Genomic DNA, 21,729 nt, shown 5'->3' with positions numbered 1-21,729 from the left:
GGATGTTGTTTATTCCTTGTGGTAGCCTTTGTTACTCTGACGTATCCTGACTAATAACTAGTATACATATACTAGTTATTTAAGTTTATATTTATTAAACTGAGTTTAATGTACACACGTGCAAGTATGAGTTTGGATTCAGTGCTAATTTTATGCCTTCTTGTTATCACAGGTAATCCCAGAAAGATGGGAGGGGCAGAAAAGATGCCACTTATTCAGTATTAACAGGATGAGAGGATACCATGGGGAAGGCAGCCAATTACAGCCTCCATGTCATTGCATCCCAGAAACACGAGAGAGAGCATTGGATTTCCCTCATCGCGGCCCAGACTTTCGCAAGTCCTATCCCCGCAGCACCTCTGAGTCTTGTTCCCTTGATCTGCACTATTGCCCTTCTAGGAGTGCCGGCGTGACATCAGATTGCCCTGGTGGTCCTGTGAGCATGCCTGAGCCACGGTCCTCCAGTGGTGGTACTTACCCCAGAATGCACCACAACCCTCAACAGTTCGACTGTGATGAATGTATGGCTGCCATTGCTCATACCTCCAGCAAGATAAATCGCTTGCCACCAACTTTGTTAGATCAGTTTGAGAAACAGCTACCCCTGAACCATGATGGCTTCCATACCTTGCAGTACCAGCGAACCAGCACCACAGAGCAGCGCAGTGAGAGTCCAAGTCGCATTCGCCACCTTGTGCACTCAGTCCAAAAATTGTTTGCCAAATCACACTCCCTGGAGACACCTTCTAAGAGAGAATACAATGGCACCAGGTATGAAGGACGTGGAGGAGAAGGCTACCAGCACTCCCAGTCTCGACACAGTAAAAGGAGTAAAAGTAAAGATCGCAAGTCTGAACCTAAGCACCGAGCAAAGATGGCAGGGTGGTGGAGCTCTGATGACAACCTTGACAGTGACAGCAGTTTCCTGGTGTCAGCTCGTCATGCCATGGAGCATGGAGCTCCCTTTGGAGTGGACACTCCTGAAAGTGCCTTCAGAGACTTAACCTTGAAGAGTCTGAAAGGTGGAGGTGGAGAGGGCAAATGCCTTGCTTGTGCTGGAATGTCTATGTCCCTTGATGGGCAAACACTTAAAAGGAGCACGTGGCACACAATGACCGTCAGTCAGGCACGAGAAGCCTATCCCAGCTCAGGCAGCCATCACCAGGACAAGATGCTTATGCTTCAGGAGGCCAAGGGAAAAGAGCGAGGCTACCACTACTTACAGGTAGGCATAAATTAAATTACTCTATAGTGTGGTCTCTTGTTAAATACAGGTCAAAAGCAGTCATGAGAACAGAACTTTCTGTTGAGGATTATGGCCACAGAATTGTGTATCTTCCTATGAAAAAAACATTGCCTTTAGAAACTAATTATAATAAAACAATTAATGACCACCAAAACACACATATGCTTAAATCTCTTAAACGGTGATGTATTCATACATGTAGTGTGGTCCAATTCTCACCCTTCTGCATTGAATGGTTATTCCTGATCAACATGCATTTTTTAAAACCCAACATCTAATGAGCTCCTATGGCTGCCTTTTTGAAATACTCAGTATGTGTGATCCATTTTAGGTTCAGAATTAGGTTTACATAAAACAGATTAGGCACCATGTTGGCTCAGACAATCATGTTTCCATTAAAACAAATCTATCAGGTGATTTCTACTACCCTATCTGAGTGTAGGATGTGATAGATGGAGAGACAATGGGATCTGTGATATATAGGTTAATATAATTTGGGGAAAGAGTAAAAAAAACTGATTAAATCCTGACAGGACTCCCAGGGGAGAGTCCTGATAACTCCACCCACACAGGGTTATTGACATTGCACCTTGTGTAAGCAGGAGGCTGTCAATCAACCTGTGTGGACATGGTTATCAGGATTTTCATTATCTCTCAGGATTTACAGATTTTACTCTGCTTTTCAGAAATCTTCCCCCAAAGCATATAAACCATATACCACAGAACTCAAGTGCTCTTCCTTTACTATATGCTGTATTCACGTAAGCAGGTAACATTTCCACATGAGTGCACTGCCAGGACATTATTCGAAACAGTATATGTCTTACCTTAACTGCCCCTAGTTTTAGGGATGGACAGAACCCACATTCCCTGTAGAAAATGCACCTAGAAACTTGTCGCTGACACCTAACGTATTGCCCGATTACTAAGTAATCTAACCCCTGGAGTGATCTCTTTGGTTCCTTAAAGTTACTGTCACACTTCAGCAAATGGAATTTATCATGTAGCTGTACATGGCACTTACTAATTTATTGTGATTGTCCATATTGCCTCTTTTGCTGGCTTTATTAATTTTTCCATCGTATTATATACTGCTTGTATTCAGGGGTTGTGATCACCCTGCAATCCAGCAGCAGTGGCCATGATTGCACAATATAGGAAAAAGTGTGCAAGCACAACCACCACTGCTGGATTGCAGGGTTGTTGTAACCATGGATACGAACAGTGTATAATGTGATGGTAAATGTCTACATGATAAGTACCATTTGCTGAAACGAGACAATATCTTTACGTCTAAAGTCATTTGTCCACCCTGCACAATGGGTGAGTTATGTGCTACCATTTAATACAAAGTTTCTGGAAATAGTACTTGCGACGTAGACCACTCTGACATCATGGCATCATTCGGTTCTTGTCTAGTTCACACAGTGCTTGCTGATTAGGGAAGATAATTAGCAACTGACAGTAATGTCACAAAATAATGCTCTGGAGATAACAGCAGATGCCTCATAATAAAATAATACCAACGGAATCTGTATAATCTAGCTTTATGCCTATGTGTATATTTATTTTAGCTAATTAGCAGGCGACAGATTGTTTTTATACTACAAAAGTCCTTTAAAGGGGTTGTCCACCTCTTATTAAAGGGGTTGTGCAGGGCAAAGATATTGATAACCTATCCATAGTATAGGCCATCAATATCAGATCAGTGGGGGTCCGACTTCTGGCCCCCCTGCTAATCAGCTGGTTGAAGGGGTAGCGGTGCTTTTGCAAGTGCTGCTTCCTTTTTAAAATTAACTGTGCGTCGTCTCATTTTCAGTCGCCACGCAGTGTAATTACAACTGCTCATCCTATTCACTTGAATGGGGAGAGCAGTTGTAATTACACCATACCGCCTCTACAAATAAGACTATATGCAGGTAATTTTGAAGCAGAAACAGGGCTTACATGAGTGCCGCTACCTCTTCAAACAGCTGATCAGCAGCCAAGACCCCCGCCAATCTGATATTGATGAGCTATCCTGAGGATAGGTCATCAGTATCTTTACACTGCATAGTAGGCCATCACTAGCTGATCGGCATACAGTTGCATAAACTTTGAGGTGGACTGAGCTTGTCACTGTGGCACTGCTCCCATTGAAGTCATACTGAAAGCAGCGCTGCAGTGACAAGCTTATTCCTCTAGGAAGTAGATGGAGCTGCCTGCCTCTGGTGCCAGAGCTATTGCTGATCCATGGGCATGTGGGGTGTTGGACCCCCACATGATAGACCATCACTCAATAACAGGCGGCCAACACCTTTAAGGATAACTATATCCTTACAGCATCAAACCTATGTATTAAAACAATTTAACAATATTTCTGATGTAACCTAAAATTAATCATTAAAAGTAAATTCTTGTGTTGTCATCTTCTGCTAAAATGTTAAAGATCCCTTTCATTTAGTACTTTGTGAATATAGCCACCATCCCAACTTCCTAAAAGTTGTTACCCAACTTTTCTAACGTACTATACAATACATCTTGCTAGATATGTTTGCAATGGCTGTAGTCCTTCATGAATAGGTGGTTTTCCATTCATGAGTCTGGGAAAGTTTGCTGGCAACTCCTTTGGGGACTATTGTTGCAGTCATATTCGTCATCATCCCAAAACTTATATCTAAACACCCTTTGCACACAGTAAATGATGTCAAACAATATTATATAATTGCAGTTACTAAACAAACAGTATTAAATCTGGAAATAATAAAACAGCGGTATGTGTTACTGCAAGATTTAAACTTGCTCAGTGAGACAAGATAACCGAGTTGCTCCACATCCATGTAAACTGTAATGTCAAGTGCCAGTCAAATGTCAAGTGTGGTAACAAAAGCGAAGCGTTAGATAATAGGCGGCTACACCACCTCCTGTAATGGTATAAATGTGCCATGGGCTCTGGCTAAACTCCAGTAACAAGCAAAAAATTGTAAATATCCAAATGATAACTGCCCTCAAAGCTAAAATAATCAGATAAGCAGAATCTGATTATTATATTTGAATAAAGTATAAACACCAGGGTAATAATTTAATTCAATATAAAACAATCATAACTGCAAATCATAGGCCTGAAATAATATAAAATATATATTGTAAAACAATCATATCTCCAATTCATAGGCGTAAGTTAATATACGGTAGAATAAGTACTGTAGTTTCCCCAATAAATCTTAAATGAATGGACAATAGTATCAGCTGCCAGTATTAGCATAGCATACTTGCACCTGCAGTCGCTGTATATTGTAATCGAGGCCCAATAAAGTTCACTCCACCTGCAATATTGAAAGTACTCACTACTATGTAGTAGTCCAGTGGTCATTACTTGATGTGAAGTTAGGGTTCCCTAGGCCGCACTTGTGCATGCCTGGAGTGTTGGTTCAGCTTTGCTTGTGGATCGCAATCCCTAATTAGCACTGATGTGAACAGCAGAAGCGGAGATACGGCTGAGCTGTATTGCTCCGCATATAACATTTCATTGATGCATACTGCTGGGCTTTGTTGTTCCAAAATCACAGAGTTAAAATATGTGGCTGTGCGTCTATTATTATAAACTATTCACTGCTTGTGTAAGACGCTAAAATGTGAAAATAATAATCTTATTAGTTATCTGGATTTAAGTATATGACCGCCAAACATAGGCCTGTTTCTGGGTGACACCCCTTTTATCCAGCTAACTAATAAAAAATGTATTATTTCCCCATTTTAGCGTCTTACACAGGCAGTGAAGTGCTTTGTTGTTCCACAAGCAATACCTCACAGTTGCATGTAGATCATTCTTATTGCTGCATTAATACAGTATTGAGGTAGTTGATCATGGCCTGCAATATAGGAATACACTTAGTCGTATTTGTGCGTACGCTAGATGCGGTTCATGGTAGCTGACCCCCTCTTCGGTAACTTGCATGCATTGTGAGATCTTGCTACTGGCCATTCATTTAAGATCTACTGGGGACACTACAATATATATTTTATATTATCTTATGCCTATGAATTGCAGTTACAATTGTTTTATATTGTTTTTCATTATTACCCTGGTGTTTATACTTTATTAAAATTCTTATCGAATTATTTTAGCCTTGAACACCAACTACAACCCCTTGTTACTGGAGTTTAGTCAGAGCGCTTGGCACATTTATACCATTACAGGAGGTGGTGTAGGCACTTATTTTTTTATTTTTTTATTTTTAACAAAATCCAATAGACCTGCAGTCTAGACACAGTCAGTTATTAAAGGCTATGAAAAGCCTTAATTTAAAAGTTTCCCAGCATTTTGCTGCTATAGAGTCTGTGTATCTCCTTCACATAGCTGGCTGCCCTGCTGCTTTTGACATAGATCCAACAGCAAATTGATTCTGGCTGGGTTCCCACGACTGCGCCAGTGATTATGCCTCTCATGCTCCATTCTACACCTTATTTAAAGTATGACATTGACATATAAAATATTATCAAAAAGTATATCCAATAAAAAAGTCAACAGTGCGCATACAGTATTGTAAGCATGTAAGCCAAGCTTTTGCACATCCTGTGACCCAAGTTAAATACTCTGCTTATCTGGGTATCAGCATCAGTGAGTCTATCAGCACCATGGAGAGTGACCTCATGATCTTGTAGCTCTAAAATAAAAGGACTAGTTCCAAGCATTTTGCTAATTCATATTTGCAGTGAATATTATATTATTTGCAGCTTGGTTTCTGACCTGACTCGTGACGTTCTCTACCTTTGTTCATTTATATGCATGCTGCAAAGCACTCTCTCTCTGTGTTTAATGCTAAGCATTGAGTAGATTCATCTTTTCTTAGCTATAATGCAATCAATGTATGCGAAATATGCAAAAAAAATTAGAATTATGCCACGGTTTGTTAGCTGCGCAAAGTGAAATGCAGCACACAGAGCCCTGGCTGAGCCTTCAAAACATATTTGGAGCTATTAGATGTTCGTAGAGAGTGAATCACAGGCACACAACAGCAAACCCTGGTTCAGGGTGAGATATACTAATTGATGAAAGGTTGAAAGCCCCAGTGATTTGCTTAAAGGTTATAGTCATGTACAGACGATGTTGTCTTGCGTGGGTTTTCATACCCTTTCTAACATCTCACCCACCATTGCTACCTGCTTGTGCTTAGTCGTGACTGCAGGCTGAGATCTGTAAAATGCATAAGCTTATATGGGGAAATCAGAAAATCCGACAGATGCATGTGCATGGCTTAGTACAGCATGAATAATAGATCTGTATGCATTTTCAAGGATGTCTATATATTCTATATATTCAGTTCTTTGTATGTTTCTCCGATTGTGGATTGCAATTTTCTCTGTAAGGTGCTTCATTACCATCATTTTCTGAACCTGCTCTTTATATTAACTCAATAGTTTTAACAAAATTTTTGTTTCTATCTTTTCCATCACTGTTCATTGTCATTTGACCAGCACTCTCCAATGTAATATACTGTTTATGCACTTATTTCTTTAATCAATTTTTTTTTCTCATTCAAGTGTACTTTGCAAGCATTAAAAACATTGTCAACATCTCAGTGAATACTATATACACTTAAAATGATGTATTCAAATGTTGCTTTTATCTTATTAAATTGTGTGTGTGAATGTAATGATGCTACTGTATTTGCAAGTGGTTACCGCAAAAGGATAAGTTTAGTGGAGAAAACTGCACAATCGAAAAGAGGCTCTAGCACCCTGTTGGGTCGCCTCTAGCGTGGATACAAGATGAGATCCGGTTGGGCATGAGGGCATACATGTTCAGTATGTTATGAAATACTTGACTGGCGATAAATCTGTTGAATCAGCAGGTCAAGGAAGTGTTGCAAATTGGTGTAGACATTCTTGGGAATCCTTGCTGTGTGTGGGCGAGCATTATCCTGCTGCAAAATGCAGTTGGAAGCCCTGCCATGAGAGACAACACATGTGGCCACAGAATGTCCTGCACATATCGCTGAGCTGTCAGCTGTATCACTACTAGGGGTGACCGACTGTTTTATGTGATGGCTCCCCAGATCATCACAATAGCAGTTGGTGCTCATCATGAGGCCTCCATAATCAAACCTGACTGTCATGGAATCCCAAACAGAACCTGAATTTATCGCGGAAAATGATACAGTTCCAGTCCATAGCAGTCCAGGTTTCTCATTTACGACTCCACTGCAAATGATGGTGACTGGCTGTCAATAGCACTACATGTAATGGGCACCATGACACCAAATTTCCTTCTGCTAAGCGCCTGGAAATGGTCCACACAGAGTCAGGGGTGTGTCTGAATGATGGACAACGAAACTGTTGGAACTGCTCGTGCTTGTCGGTGGATCAAACAATTCTCTCTACCATGGTCTGTGTGGGCAGCATCCTGTCATGGATCAGTGAGTATGGATTTTAACAGCTAGGTCAGAACATCAGACCCATTAAATTTTTTCACATTTTGTTATCTTTGCTAATTTATTGAAAAGGAAAAAAACTAAAATCTTGCATTGAGATAAGTATTCAGTCCCTTTATTCAGTACTTAGTTGATGCATTTTTGGCAGCAATTACAGCTTCCAGTCTTCTTGAGTATGATGCCACAAGGTTTGCACACATGGGTATTTTCTGCAATTCTTCTCTGCAGATCCTCTCAAGCTCTGTCACGTTGGATGGGGACCGTCAGTGGACAACCATTTTCAGGTTTCTCCAGGGCTCTCAGGGTTTTTATTAAGAATATCCCTGTACTTTGCTCCATTCAGCTTTTCCCTCAACTTTGACCAGCCTCCCTGCCTGACACACCCACAGTATGATGCTGCCACCACCATGCTTCACTGTAGGGATGGTATTGGATATCATGTTGTTTCCTCTGAACATGGTGCTTAGAATTGAGGCCAAAAAGTTACTGGTTTCATCAGACTGGAGAATCTTGTTTCTCACAGTCTGAGAGTTCCTGAGGAGCTTTTTTTTGCAAACTTTCATGTGTCTTTTACTGAGTAAAAAAAAAAATTCTGGCCCCTTTGCCATGAAGTTTAGATTGATGGAGTGCTGCACTGATTGCTCACCTTCTGAAAGTTTCCCCCATCTGCAGACAGTGTCTTTGGAGCTTAGCCAGATTGACCACTGGGTTCATGGTCACCTCTCTTACCAGAGTCCTGGTTGTTACAAACTTCTTCCATTTAAGATTTATAAAGGCCACTGTGCTCATGGGAACTTTCTGTGGAGCAGATTATTTTTGTACTCTTCTCCAGGTCTGTGCCTCCACACAATCCTGTCTCTGAGCTCTACAGTCAGCCCTTTTCACCTCATGGCTTGGTTTTTGCTCTGAAATGCATTGTAAGCTGTGAGGCCTTATATAGACAGGAGTTGGCTTTACAAATCATGTCCAATAAACTGAATTTACCACATGTGGACTGCAACCAAAGTGTACCCCAGAGCTAAATTTAATGTGTCATATCAAAGGGTCCGAATTCTTATGTCCATGCAAAATTTAGAGTTTTCTCTTTTTAATAAACTTGCAAACATTTCTGTTCCCACTTTGTCGTTATGGTGTATTGAGTGCAGGTTGGTGGGGGAATACAATATCTCATTATAGAGACTGACTTAAATAGTGTGAGGAGTCTTATAGGCCAGGTAACACTCCTCTGGAATTCTGGGAAGAGGGTATGCAAATGCACTCTTAGCAACCCTGCCTCTAATGCTACTAGATGTAAGTTAGCTATACGATAAGTCAGTTTTTGATCTTTTAAAAGGCCTTAAGACATGACTTTGATAACAATTAAGCCATTATGTTAACTGCATACAGCTATTTTTGAGTGATTGCCCCTAATCAGTGCAGAGCATAGAATACTGGGTTAACTCGCTGAAAGGCCTAGGTCGGGATTTGGGGAATGCAATATCTCCTTATGGAGAGTGCCCTAAATGGCATGAGAAATCTTATAGGCCAGACAACACTCTTCTGGAATTATATAAAAAAGGGTATACAAATGAGCACTTAGCACTTAACATGGGCATAACCTATCCTATAAGTCAATGTTTGACCTTTTAAAAGTCCTTGATACATGACTTAGTGCTCTGCACTGATGAGGAGCAATCACCCTGAAATAGCTGCCTGCAGATAAGATGCTGGTTTAATTATTATCCAAGTCATATCTGAAGGCCTTTTAAAAGGTGGGAAATTGACTTATAAGATAGGTACCTTACATCTGGGAGCATTGCTAAGAGCTCATTTGCATATTCTCTTCCCAGAATTCCAGAGGAGCGTTGCCTGGCCTATAAGTCTCCCCACGCTGTTTAAGGTGCTCTGCAAAAGAGATATTGTATTTAGAGATAGCCTTGCGGTTCGCCCGGCGGTCGTTTTGCAGCTAACTTTGTGTGTTTGCGATTCGCCGAACATGCAAACATATGGAGATATTCGCGCCCGCCATTTTCTTTTACATTGTGAAGAACTTTGACCCATGACACATCCATCAGGTGGTACAGGACAGCCAATTGAGACGTTTCAGCACATGGACATACCCCCTACCTTATAAATAAACCTGATCTGGCCGCCATTTTACATTCAGTGTTTTGCGAGTGTAGGGAGAGGCTGCTGTGTGGAGCAGGGACAGGCTGTTAGGGACACCAAACGCTAGCTAATAGGGACACAAAAGTCCTATTAAGGACTGGTATAGGTGTGCTATCGATAGGTGTGATACACAGAGGGGTGCGATATACTTATAATATACTCTTATAATGAGTCAAAAACACATAGATCTATATAGTGATCACCTGGAAGTCAGGGGCCTAGGGGCTAGGGGCTTATTAGGGACATTTTTATTTAGGGTAAGGTCCCGGACTGGGTCGCTCTTATCAGGGCGGGTGGTCTATGGTTAGGCTATCAGGGCCAGAATAGCACCCCCTGTAGGACAATATCAGGGACAGTTCTTTGCCCATCCTGTCCTTTAATACCACATTATCATCTAGCCCAGGGATAGATGTTTCTTTGCAGACCCATTCATTTTTAATGGGGCCGGAATGTGCTGTCCGCATTCCTATTTGAATTCCCATCCGCACTTCTACATCCGTGCTTCCGTTTCCGCAAAAAGCGGGGTGTTATATACCAATATTCTTTCATTTTCTTTCAAAAGTGCATTTGGGTACTGTATAGTGCATTTGCGCATGCACGTACGCAAAAATTATATTGCCGATATTTCTTATAAATGGAGATCGCAAATTCGAATAATACATCTGGTATGTCACTATCCATGTTGTTGGACTATTTTTGCACTTCTAGTAATTATTTCTTGGCTGCAAATTTGAGCAAAAGTTTTTTCAGGTTCACCTGCCATTAAAATGAGTGGGACCCGCCACGAACTTGCTGTTCGTGAACATTTGATTGTTTTTGCGCGATCGCGTTCACGAACCGCCCCAGCAGATGTTCGTCCATCACTAATTGTATTCCCCAAATCCTGACTAACGCTTTTCAACCAGTTAAGCTAGTACTCTCTGGTCTGCATTGATGAGGGGCAATCGCCCAGATGAGATGCTGCCTTATTTATTATCTAAGTCATATCTCAAGACAGGGGTGTAGCGAGGTGTGTGTGGGGGAAGGGGGGGTGTGAGTCACGTACCGCTGGCGCAGAGGCTGGAAGGAGGGTGCACCTGCCTGGTAGTTCCTTTCACTGACAGGTTTGTTTTCCATAGTGAAGCAGGGAGTCGTCCTCTTCCTGCCTCACTGTTCTGCTGATCTCCGGCACTTCTCCCTCAGGCCACACATCATACTTCTGGCTGTGGGAGGAGTGCTGAGAGCCCGGAAATAAGCCTGTTGCACAGTCAGCAGCGCAATATATGTGGTGGTGCGTCGTCAGGTCAGGGAGGCAAGTAAGTATTTGTGTGTTTTTTTCTTTCATGGAGCTGGAGAGGACACTGGGGGCCAAAGGGAGACCACAAGGAGGAAATAACTACAGTGAGGGGGGCACAAAAGTGGGAATACATACTGTGAGGGGCACAAAGATGGGCTTAACTACTGTCAGGAGCACAAATGTGGGCATAACTATTGTGACACGCACAACTACTGTGAGGGATCACAAAGATGGGCATATCTACACCAAGGGGCACAAAGATGGGCATAACTACTGTGATAGGTACAAAGGTGGGCATAAGTACAATGAGGGGTCACAAGGAGGACATAACTACTGTGAAGGAACACAAAGGTGGGCATAACTAATGTGAATAGGCACAAAGGTGGGCATAACTACTGTGAAGGGTATAACTACAATGAAGGACATAACTACTGTGAAGGGGCACAAAGGTGGGCATAACTTAGGCTACTTTCACACTGGCATTTCTGGATCCACTTGTGAGATCCATTTCAGGGCTCTCACAAGCAGCCCAAAACAGATCAGTTAAGCCCCAATGCATTCTGAATGGATAAGGATCCGTTCAGAATGCATCAATTTGGCTGAGTTTGGTCTCCGTTGCATTTTTTAGACGGTCACTGAAACGCAGCTTGAAAGCGTTTCTGTGACCGTCTGAATATACGGAGCCTAACTGATCCGTCTAGACTTACAATGTAAGTCAATGGGGACGGATCCGTTTTTCACTGACACAATATGGTGCAATTGAAAACGGATCCGTCCCCCATTGACTTTCAATGTAAGTCAAGACAGATCCGTTTTGACTTAGACTTTTTTTTGAATGAATAATGCAAACTGATCCGTTATTAATAATGCATTATTCGTGCCGATCCGTCAGTGTAGATATAAGACGGATCCGCAAAAAATGCAAGTGTGAAAGTAGCCTAATGTGAAGAGGCACAAAGATGGGCATAACTAATGTGAAGGGGCCACAAGGTGGGCATAACTACTGTGAGAGGGGCAGAATGTGGGCATTTGTGCAGAAAAGAAGGCACAGTATGGGTACTACTACTGTGATGGGTCGCAATGTAGAAATGTATGCTGTAAAGGAGGAACAATGTGGGCATAATTACTGAGTGGGCACAATCTGAATCCATGTGCCGGGTGCAGGAAGGCCTAGCTACACCTTAAAAGGTTTAACATTGACTTATAAGACAGCTACCTTATATCTGGTAGTGTTAAAGGCAGAGCTTGCTAAAAGTTCATTTGCATACCCTCTTTCTATATCTATCTGTAGCAAATTGTTGTTCTATCGCTTTGCATGGCTTTCATACTGTGTAATAAAATAAGGAAACAAAAAATGACACAGCAGCACTAGTCCAATAGCACGGGTGCAAAATCCTCCCAGCCGCAGGCTGAACGGCTAATAGATAGATATATATGTTCAAAAGATAAGGCAGCACTCCAGAGGTAAAGTGAAAAACGATGGACCCTTTATTGACCCCTCTGCAACGTTTCAACCGCTCAATGCAGTCTTTATCAAGCATAAAAAATGGCGTCTCACAGGGGTATATATACCTAGAATACATAGCAGCAAATAGAGTGCCAATCAATTAATAAATAATACAATCATAAAAATAGGTGTTAAAATACATAGGCTATAATCATACAGTGATCAGTGTATCATCAATATATCAATATTCATGATTAATACAAATATATACTATAAACTGTGTAAATTGGACACAATAAAGCAGTGTTACATCACCTGTGCATAAGTGTCAGCAATAGCTGTAATTAATAAAAACTCACTCAGCGGAGACAGACCAGCGGCGCCAAGATCCGCGTCCTCCAAGTCAGACTGCGCATGTCCAGAAGCCTAGCAACCGCAACTCAAATGAACGTAGCCAAGAGACGCCCCCAGAGTCACATGATTGATCACCTGACCACCCACATGACACATGCAGCCATCGCGAGACTACGCCGAGAGCAGTGCTTGGATTTGCCACGCCAGTGGGGAGGGACAAGCGCACACAGGCCAACAACACCAGTAATACTGACGTTGTTGCCCCAGCAACAGCCGGCCGCACACCGCAGGCAAAACAAATACCAGCCAGACAAAAAGGGAAATGCAGTCACAACTATAAGGAGAAGGGGAAACAGAAGGCACAAAAAAAGAAAGAAAAGGGGAAAGAAAGGTCAAGTGACCAATAGAACGGATGTCTAAATTTGATAGGTAAAGACATCCATCTAGCCGCTGTACTCAGGATATATGCTGGAGCGATCATGGTAATTTTTGTATTAGAGCACGCAAGGGGAAAGAGCCCCTATAAAATAGATACCAAACATCTTGAGGGTAGATAGAGGGGGACCAGTAGTTATATTATTTCCATGATCTTCACTACGGGCCTATAACGGGAAGGAGGCCCAGGACACATCGCCCAAAACCTTCTATCCCAAAATCTCCCCCAAACCCTAAGAACAGGTAAATTAGGACCACCACTCACTTATCAAAGCCCTATACAAGCTGCCAGAATAATTAATAATTAATCTAAAATAGTTGTGCCCTATGAGTCCCCTCCCTCAATAAAATCATATGAAAAATGACTCAGGATTCCGCGTCCGCCATCTGTCCAAACCACTGCGAAAGCATTAATAAATAAGATCTAAAAAGATAAAGAAATAAATATAAATACATTTATCAAGATGCAGATACAATAAATGACACCAATTGAATTCACATAGCCAGGACAAAAGTAACAAAAAACCAACAGGATGATGAAAAACCCACATCTATATCACACTCCATTTGAAGACATTAAGGCCAAATGGTCTCAGAGTATGTAGGCGATGGATCCAACGTAGCTCTCTCTGCTTGAAAGCCAATGTCCGATCACCCCCCCTTGACAAATTGATCTGATCCAAAATCATGAATTTCAGGTCCTTCTCACTATGCCCCGCCTCAACAAAATGTTTTGGAACTGGCAAGTCTTTCCTCTTAAGTCTAATAGCAAAACAGTGGTTGTTAAAATACAAACCAGATTCCCAAAAAGTTGGGACACTATACAAATCGGGAATAAAAACTGAATGCAATGATGTGGAGGTGCCAACTTCTAATATTTTATTCAGAATAGAACATAAATCACGGAACTGTCACTGCCATGACCATGACCGTGACTCCTTAACCGCATGCGGTTGCCTGCGGTTTGTTTTTGGTTGTTCAACCACAGGTGAGGGCTGCTTGTGTGTTGCCTCACTTGTGGTTGCCGCAGGCAACAAGTGGTTGGAGTTTGTCGCAGATAGCAGCCTGAGCTGGTGCTAGGCAGCTTGCGGCATCTTCATGCGGTTACACCTAGCAACCTTTCTGTTAGGTGTGTGTGTATGTATGTCTGGTGTGCACTGTGTTTTATGTTACATGTGCACTGTGACCCTTCCCTTCACTGTGGTTGTCCGTGGCAACGTTTAGTCGTTGTTGTACATGTGGTGGCAGTGTCCCGGCCTTCGGGCTGATTCCCAGGACATGAGTGCCACCCATGTTGTTGCCTGCGGCAACAGCCACAGTGTGTGTTAGTGAGTTGGACACTTTCCCTTTAATGTGTGTTTCCCTTCTCTGGTGCTGGAAGGGTTAACTCCCGTCCCAGTGTGTGTGTGTCTCACTGGGTGTGTCCGACTGTGGGGTGTGGCTTCTTGGCCTATAAAGCCTCACTGTTTTCCCAGGTCTGGAGGTTGCTTCAGCCATGCTTTGCTGGAGCAGCCTCCTGTATTTTCTACCTGCCAGTGAGAGCCACCCCTGTGGTCATAACCATTATGTCACATTTAAGTTTATGTCCAGTTATGTGTGATGTCTATTTGATGTTTCCTTGTGATTTTGTGCAGCTATGGATCTGGGTCCCTGTGTGCGGATCCGTTGTGAACTTCACCTTGCCAGCACAGGGATCCAGTCAGCAAGGCAGTGGCAGGTAGGTGGAACTCCTTGTTCACCTGCCATATCCATAGAGCTGTTTATGTTCCCCCTTTTCCAGCAGCTTGGCCATTGAGACTCCTGCTCCTCCGTGCCTAGGAGGAGTAGGTTATCTTACCCTGACTCCTAGCTAGGGACCGGACGGAGGGTAAGTTAGGGCTCCTAGGTTCCTGCGCATGGGTCCTCCTACCTTTAAGGTCGGCCCATGCCGGTAGGAGTTAGGGTCAGGTTAGGGACGCTGTAGGAGGTGACCTGCTCCCTAATCCTGTTGTCCTGGCCGAGCAGCCATAACATCATCTGGCATCGCACGGCTGAGGATTTTCCTCCATCGTCAGCCGTGACAAGAACAAAAGTTTAAACTGAGAAAATGTACCATTTTAAGGGAAAAATATGTTGAATCAGAATTTCATGGTGTCAACAAATCCCCAAAAAGTTGGGACAAGGCCATTTTCACCACTGATGTAGGATGAATACATTTGTCTCCCTTAATCATAAATGAACAGTTCACAACAATTCAGACAGGGGTTACATCCCCTTCTGCAAGACCCAATGTAGGTTTGTACCGAACCCTTGACCGGAATGTCAGCCCGAAACAACAGTAAATGCTGCAGCATGTGGCAGATTACTTTTCAATATGGACCAATGTTTGCGAATGATCCTGGCAACCATCCCACTTTGTTCAGAATATGTGGATATAAACTGAATCCGTACCGCTTTAAAAGATATAGTGCGAGTTCCAATCTTCTGTGAATACCTAACCCTATCCAAATGTTTATTGATCACCCGAGAGGGATATCCTCTCTGTCGAAACTTATGCACCATCTGAGCATAGCGAGTGGGTAGTGTTTCAGGATCCCTTACTATCCTCTTAACTCTAAGCAGCTGACTATATGGTAATGAATCAATAGCTATACTAATGCAACAAAGTCACCTTGTCAAATTAGGAAGACATCGTCTATGTACCGGTGGGATACATAGACAAGGTCCTCCTTGAGGGCCGCCATGAAGATATTAGCGTAAGTGGGCGCCACATTTGACCCCATGGCGGTCCCTCGTAACTGCAAGAAAAAAACATCCATAAACAAAAAATTATTGTTCCTCAGTACCAGATCCAATAGTTGGATAATAAAATCCTGACACTTCACAGAGTATTTGCTGTCCAACAGATCTACCCTCAAGATGTTTGGTATCTATTTTATAGGGGCTCTTTCCCCTTGTGTGCTCTAATACAAAAAGTACCATGATCGCTTCAGCATATATCCTGAGTACAGCAGCTAGATGGATGTCTTTACCTATCAAATTTAGACATCCGTTCTATTGGTCACTTGACCTTTCTTTCCCCTTTTCTTTCTTTTTTGTGCCTTCTGTTTCCCCTTCTCCTTATAGTTGTGACTGCATTGCCCTCTTTGTCTGGCTGGTATTCGTTTTGCCTGCGGTGTGCGGCGGGCTGTTGCTGGGGCAACAACGCCAGTATTACTGGTGTTGTTGGCCTGTGTGCGCTTGCCCCTCCCCACTGGCGTGGCGAATCCAAGCGCTGCTCTCGGCGTAGTCTCGCGTTGCAGAGGGGTCAATAAAGGGTCCATCGTTTTTCACTTTACCTCTGGAGTGCTGCCTCATCTTTTGAACTTGTAATAAAATAAGTTATATATTTTAGCTTTTTAAAATATAGAATTAAAAAGGCAAAAAACATTTTCCTTATTGTGACAGAATTGTTTATGACTGCACTGTTTTTTACCTGTTAAAACTACACAGATGTAATCAAACATTTTAAAACTGTCCTGATTTAAGATAAAAACACACTTAAATAGATAAGATGCATTTTAACTCAGGTGGGACATTTTAAGACATCTTTTCAGAAATAGAGGACCACATGGATGTTTATAGCCTGGGGACAGTCAGCAGCTGGTTAATAATAATCTTTATATACCGTATGTAGCACTAGGTTTAATGCAGCACTACTTGAGCATATCCACAACAAGTTCCACTTATGTTACACTAATCACAGTGTAAAAATTTGTGTTGAATATCTGCTGCATTTCTGCAAAAGAATGAACATGTTCATATTTCCTCATGGAAATTGTCCGCAATGCTCGGATGCAATTTGGAAATTTCACAGTGTGTTGGACTATAATCGGCTATCCCAAAAAACTGACATTATGGACATTATGAAATCAATCATCAGAGCAACGAGGATGATTGATTTCATCCAACATGTAAAAGCAGTGCACCTTTTTGGGTTGCTACTCTTTGCATACTTTTTTACGGAATTGCAACAAAGCAGTGTTTTTATCTATGACTGCCAGAGGAATACAGTACTTCAATTTTGTAACGTTAATCAGCTGCAAATTTTACCAGCACAGTAAATCCATAGCAAATCTGCCATGTGTGAATCCACTTACTGTCTGTTATTTTTTTCATAGTAAATCAAAATTGTTATTGAAATCACAAAAACAAGACAGGAAACGTCAGCTATAGAAAAAAGACACAATGATTGACTTACAGTAATAACTGAAAGCAAAAACAAAAAATTATTTTGTACAAGGAACTCTTAGGCTAGTTTCACACTAGCGGCAGGGGACTCTGGCAGGTGAACAGCCTGTCGGATCCGTCCTGCCGCTAGTTCACCTGTGCCCCCGGACTGCCGCTCCGTCCCAATTGATTATAATGGGGGCGAGGGCGGAGTTCCGGCAGCGGCACGGCAGTGCACGTCGAGAGGCAGCCGGACTAAAAGTACTGCATGCAGTACTTTTAGTCCAGCTGCCTCTTGCCGTGCGCTACCGTGCCACCACCGGAACTCTGCCCCGCCACCATTATAGTCAATTAGGACGGAGCGGCAGTCCAGGGGCACATGTGAATTAGCGGCAGGATGTATCCGACAGGCTGTTCACCCACCGGAACAGCCTGCCTGAGTCACCTGCCGCTAATGTAAAAGTACTCTTACACCCATCACAACATAACTTAACCTCCCGGTACAGATACGCCCTGTGTATTTCCAATCACGGCCGCTTGGCGGGCAGTAATCGGAACAGAGTGCCTGCTGAAATCATTCAGCAGGCACTCTGTGACAATGCCAAGGGGGGTCCTGTGACTCCCCCCCCCCCCCGTATCGCTGGTCGCTGCAAACCGCAGGTCTATTCAGACCTGCGGTTTGCAGCGTTTACAGGTCGTTCCAGCAGGGATCAGCGGTGACATCTGGTCCCCGTGCTGCTGTGCCTGCTGGAAGTAGGATCAGCATGCACACATTCCAGGAAGGAATATAAACCGCAAAGTGAAGCAGTCTGGGAAGGGATTTAAAGGGATGCAATCAGTGCAACTACATGACAGCTGAGAGAGGCTAACAAGATGAGAAAATGAAAGCAAAACAAAAGGAAGCTCAAGGAGGAGGTTCTGAAAGACATCTGTCAGAGCTTCTCAGATGTCTGGTGGTGACATCTGCGCCCTGCCATGTGCCCATACAGCAGTTGTCTGGTGGTGACAGTACCCCTCCTTCTACGAGTAGACTCCGGACACTCAGAGCCCACCTTCTCAGGATGGGACCTATGGAAAGCCCTGATGAGACGAGTGGCCTTAATGTCCGTCACTAGGACCCACATCCTCTCCTCAGGACCATAACCCTCCCAATGAACGAGGTACTGGAGAGAACCGCGGACAACACGAGAATACACCATCCTAGAGACCTGAAATTCAAGATTACCATCAACCACAATCGGAAGAGGAGGCAAAGACGAGGGTACAATGGGTTGGACATAAGGTTTCAATAAGGACTTATGAAAAACATTATGGATCTTCCAAGTCTGAGGAAGATCAAGACGGTAGGCAACAGGATTGATGACGGACAAGATTTTGTAAGGCCCAATAAACTTAGGACCCAACTTCCAGGAGGGAACCTTCAATTTGATATTCTTAGTAGACAACCACACCAGATCACCAACATTCAGGTCCGGACCAGGCACACGTCTCTTATCTGCCACACACTTATATTTCTCACTCATGCTCTTTAGATTATCCTGAATCTTTTGCCAAATAGATGACAAAGACGAGGAGAATCTGTCCACATCAGGTAAACCAGAAGACCCCTCTCCAGAGAATGTCCCAAACTGCGGATGAAACCCATATGCACCAAATGGTGACTTATCAGAGGACTCCTGACTCCTTGTTATTTAAAGCAAACTCAGCAAGGGACAAAAAAGAACACCAATCCATCTGATTCTCCGCCACAAAACAGCGCAGATATGTCTCCAGATTCTGATTGAAGCGCTCTGTCTGGCCATTCGACTGCGGGTGGAAAGCAGAAGAGAATGACAACCGAACCCCCAAGCAAGAACAGAAAGCCTTCCAGAATCTGGAAACAAACTGCGTGCCCCTATCAGAGACTATGTCTGAAGGAATACCATGCAATTTGACAATGTGATCAATAAATGCCTGCGCCAGCGTCTTAGCATTGGGCAAGCCAGGAAAAGAGATGAAATGCACCATTTTGCTAAAAAGCTCCACCACCACCAGAATCACAGTCTTCCCCGAGGAACGAGGCAGGTCTGTAATGAAGTCCATGGACAGATGTGTCCAAGGACGGGAAGGAATGGGTAAGTGAAGGAGAGTACCTGATGGCCGTGAATGAGGGACTTTGGCACGAGCGCAGGTCTCGCAGGCTGCCACAAAACTCTCAACCGACTTACGAAGTGCCGGCCACCAGAATCTCCGAGCAATGAGATCCACTGTGGCTCTTGCCCCCGGGTGCCCAGCAAGGACAGTATCGTGGTGTTCCTTAAAAATCTTGTGTCTTAAAGCGAGAGGCACAAACAACCTCCCAGGAGGACAAAGATCAGGAGCCTCTGACTGGGCTACCTGAACCTCTGCTTCCAATTCAGGATAAAGAGCAGAGACCACCACACCTTCATCCAAAATGGGACCTGGGTCTTCAAAATTCCCACCTCCCGGAAAACAACGTGACAGGGCATCCGCCTTCACATTCTTAACCCCAGGGCGGAACGTGAAAACAAAATTAAACCTGGAAAAGAACAAAGACCATCTGGCCTGTCTCGGGTTCAGACGCTTGGCTGACTCCAAGTAGGCCAGATTCTTATGGTCAGTAAACACGGTAATAGGGTGTCTGGCTCCCTCTAGCCAATGGCGCCATTCCTCAAAAGCCAACTTGATGGCCAACAACTCCCTATCTCCCACATCGTAATTTCTCTCTGCGGAGGAGAGTTTCTTCGAGAAATAGGCACACGGTCGCTATTTGGCAGGAGAGGGACCCTGAGACAAGACCGCACCCACACCCACCTCAGAAGCATCAACCTCAACTATGACGGGTAGAGAAATGTCGGGTTGTACCAAGATAGGAGCGGAAGCAAAACTCTCCTTGATATTAGAGAAGGCCTTACGCGCCTCTACCGACCAGGAGGAAAAATCTACCCCCTTTTTAGTCATATCGGTGAGTGGTTTAACAACAGAGGAATAATTCAAAATAAACTCCCTGTAATAATTGGCAAAGCCCAAAAAACGCATCAGCGCCTTCTGATTCTCAGGAAACTCCCACTCAAGCACAGCACGGACCTTCTCGGGGTCCATGCGAAAACCAGAAGCGGAGAGAAGAAACCCCAGAAATTTAATTTCTGGAACCGCAAACACACATTTTTCCAGTTTAGCGTACAATTTATTCTCCCGCAGGTTGAGCAAGACCTGGCGTAAGTGTTCCTTATGAGTTTTGAAATTAGGAGAAAAAATCAAAATGTCATCTAGATACACTAATACAAATTTCCCCATTAAATGATAAAAAAATGCTGTTCACAAAATGCTGAAAGACGGCTGGAGCATTCATCAAACCAAAAGGCATAACCAAATTCTCAAAATGGCCCTCAGGGGTATTAAAGGCCGTCTTCAATTCGTCTCCTTCTCTGACCCTGACCAGGTTGTATGCCCCTCTTAGATCCAACTTGGAAAAAACTTTAGCCCCAACAATCTGGTTAAACAGGTCCGGGATCAGAGGAAGCGGATAAGGGTCACGAATTGTGATATTGTTCAACTCCCTGAAATCCAGACATGGTCTTAAAGAACCATCTTTTTTCTTAACAAAGAAAAAAACAGCGGCAACAGGTGACTTTGAGGGTCGTATGTGTCCTTTTCTCAGACTCTCAGAGATATAAGCACGCATAGCGACCCTTTCAGATTGGGAGAGATTGTATAAACGAGATTTAGGCAGCTTGGCGCCTGGGGTGAGATTAATAGGGCAATCGTACTCCCTGTGCGGGGGCAAGTCCTGAACACCACTCTCAGAGAAAACATCCGAAAATTCAGAGAGAAAAGATGGTACAGTCTTAGTAGAAACCTCAGAAACAGATGTTGTGAGGCAATTCTCTCTGCAAAAGTCACTCCAACCATTTATTTGCCTCGCTTGCCAATCAATGGTGGGGTTATGTTTGGTGAGCCAGGGTAACCCCAACACTAGAGGAGTAGGCAACCTGCTAAGGACGAAACATGACACATCCTCAACATGAGCATCACTCACAATCAAATGGATATTGTGAACTATGCCCTTTAACGATTTCTGAGAAAGTGGAACGGAATCAATAGCAAAAACAGGTATAACCTTTCCCAAAGTGCATACCTGGAAACCATTAATTATAGCAAATTAACTATCAATGAGATTGACAGCTGCTCCACTATCTACAAAAATCTCACAAAAAATGTT

At 43.3% G+C, this 21,729-nt stretch overlaps 1 protein-coding gene across 1 annotated transcript in view; it reads left to right on the top strand.

The window, feature by feature from the left end:
* The first annotated feature begins 214 nt into the window (after positions 1 to 214).
* The window catches only part of DLGAP3 (DLG associated protein 3), a 136,145-nt gene continuing 114,630 nt past the window's right edge, over positions 215 to 21,729 (top strand). Inside the window, exon 1 of the mRNA XM_044285655.1 lies at positions 215 to 1,225. Within this exon, the coding sequence (XP_044141590.1) occupies positions 230 to 1,225 (996 nt within the window). The 5' untranslated portion in view covers positions 215 to 229. The remainder of the gene's footprint in view (positions 1,226 to 21,729) is intronic.

This window comes from Bufo gargarizans, chromosome 3, assembly GCF_014858855.1.
Source record: "Bufo gargarizans isolate SCDJY-AF-19 chromosome 3, ASM1485885v1, whole genome shotgun sequence".
In the NCBI taxonomy this organism is placed as follows: Eukaryota; Metazoa; Chordata; class Amphibia; order Anura; family Bufonidae; genus Bufo; species Bufo gargarizans.
This window is presented reverse-complemented; position numbering and strand designations above follow the sequence as displayed.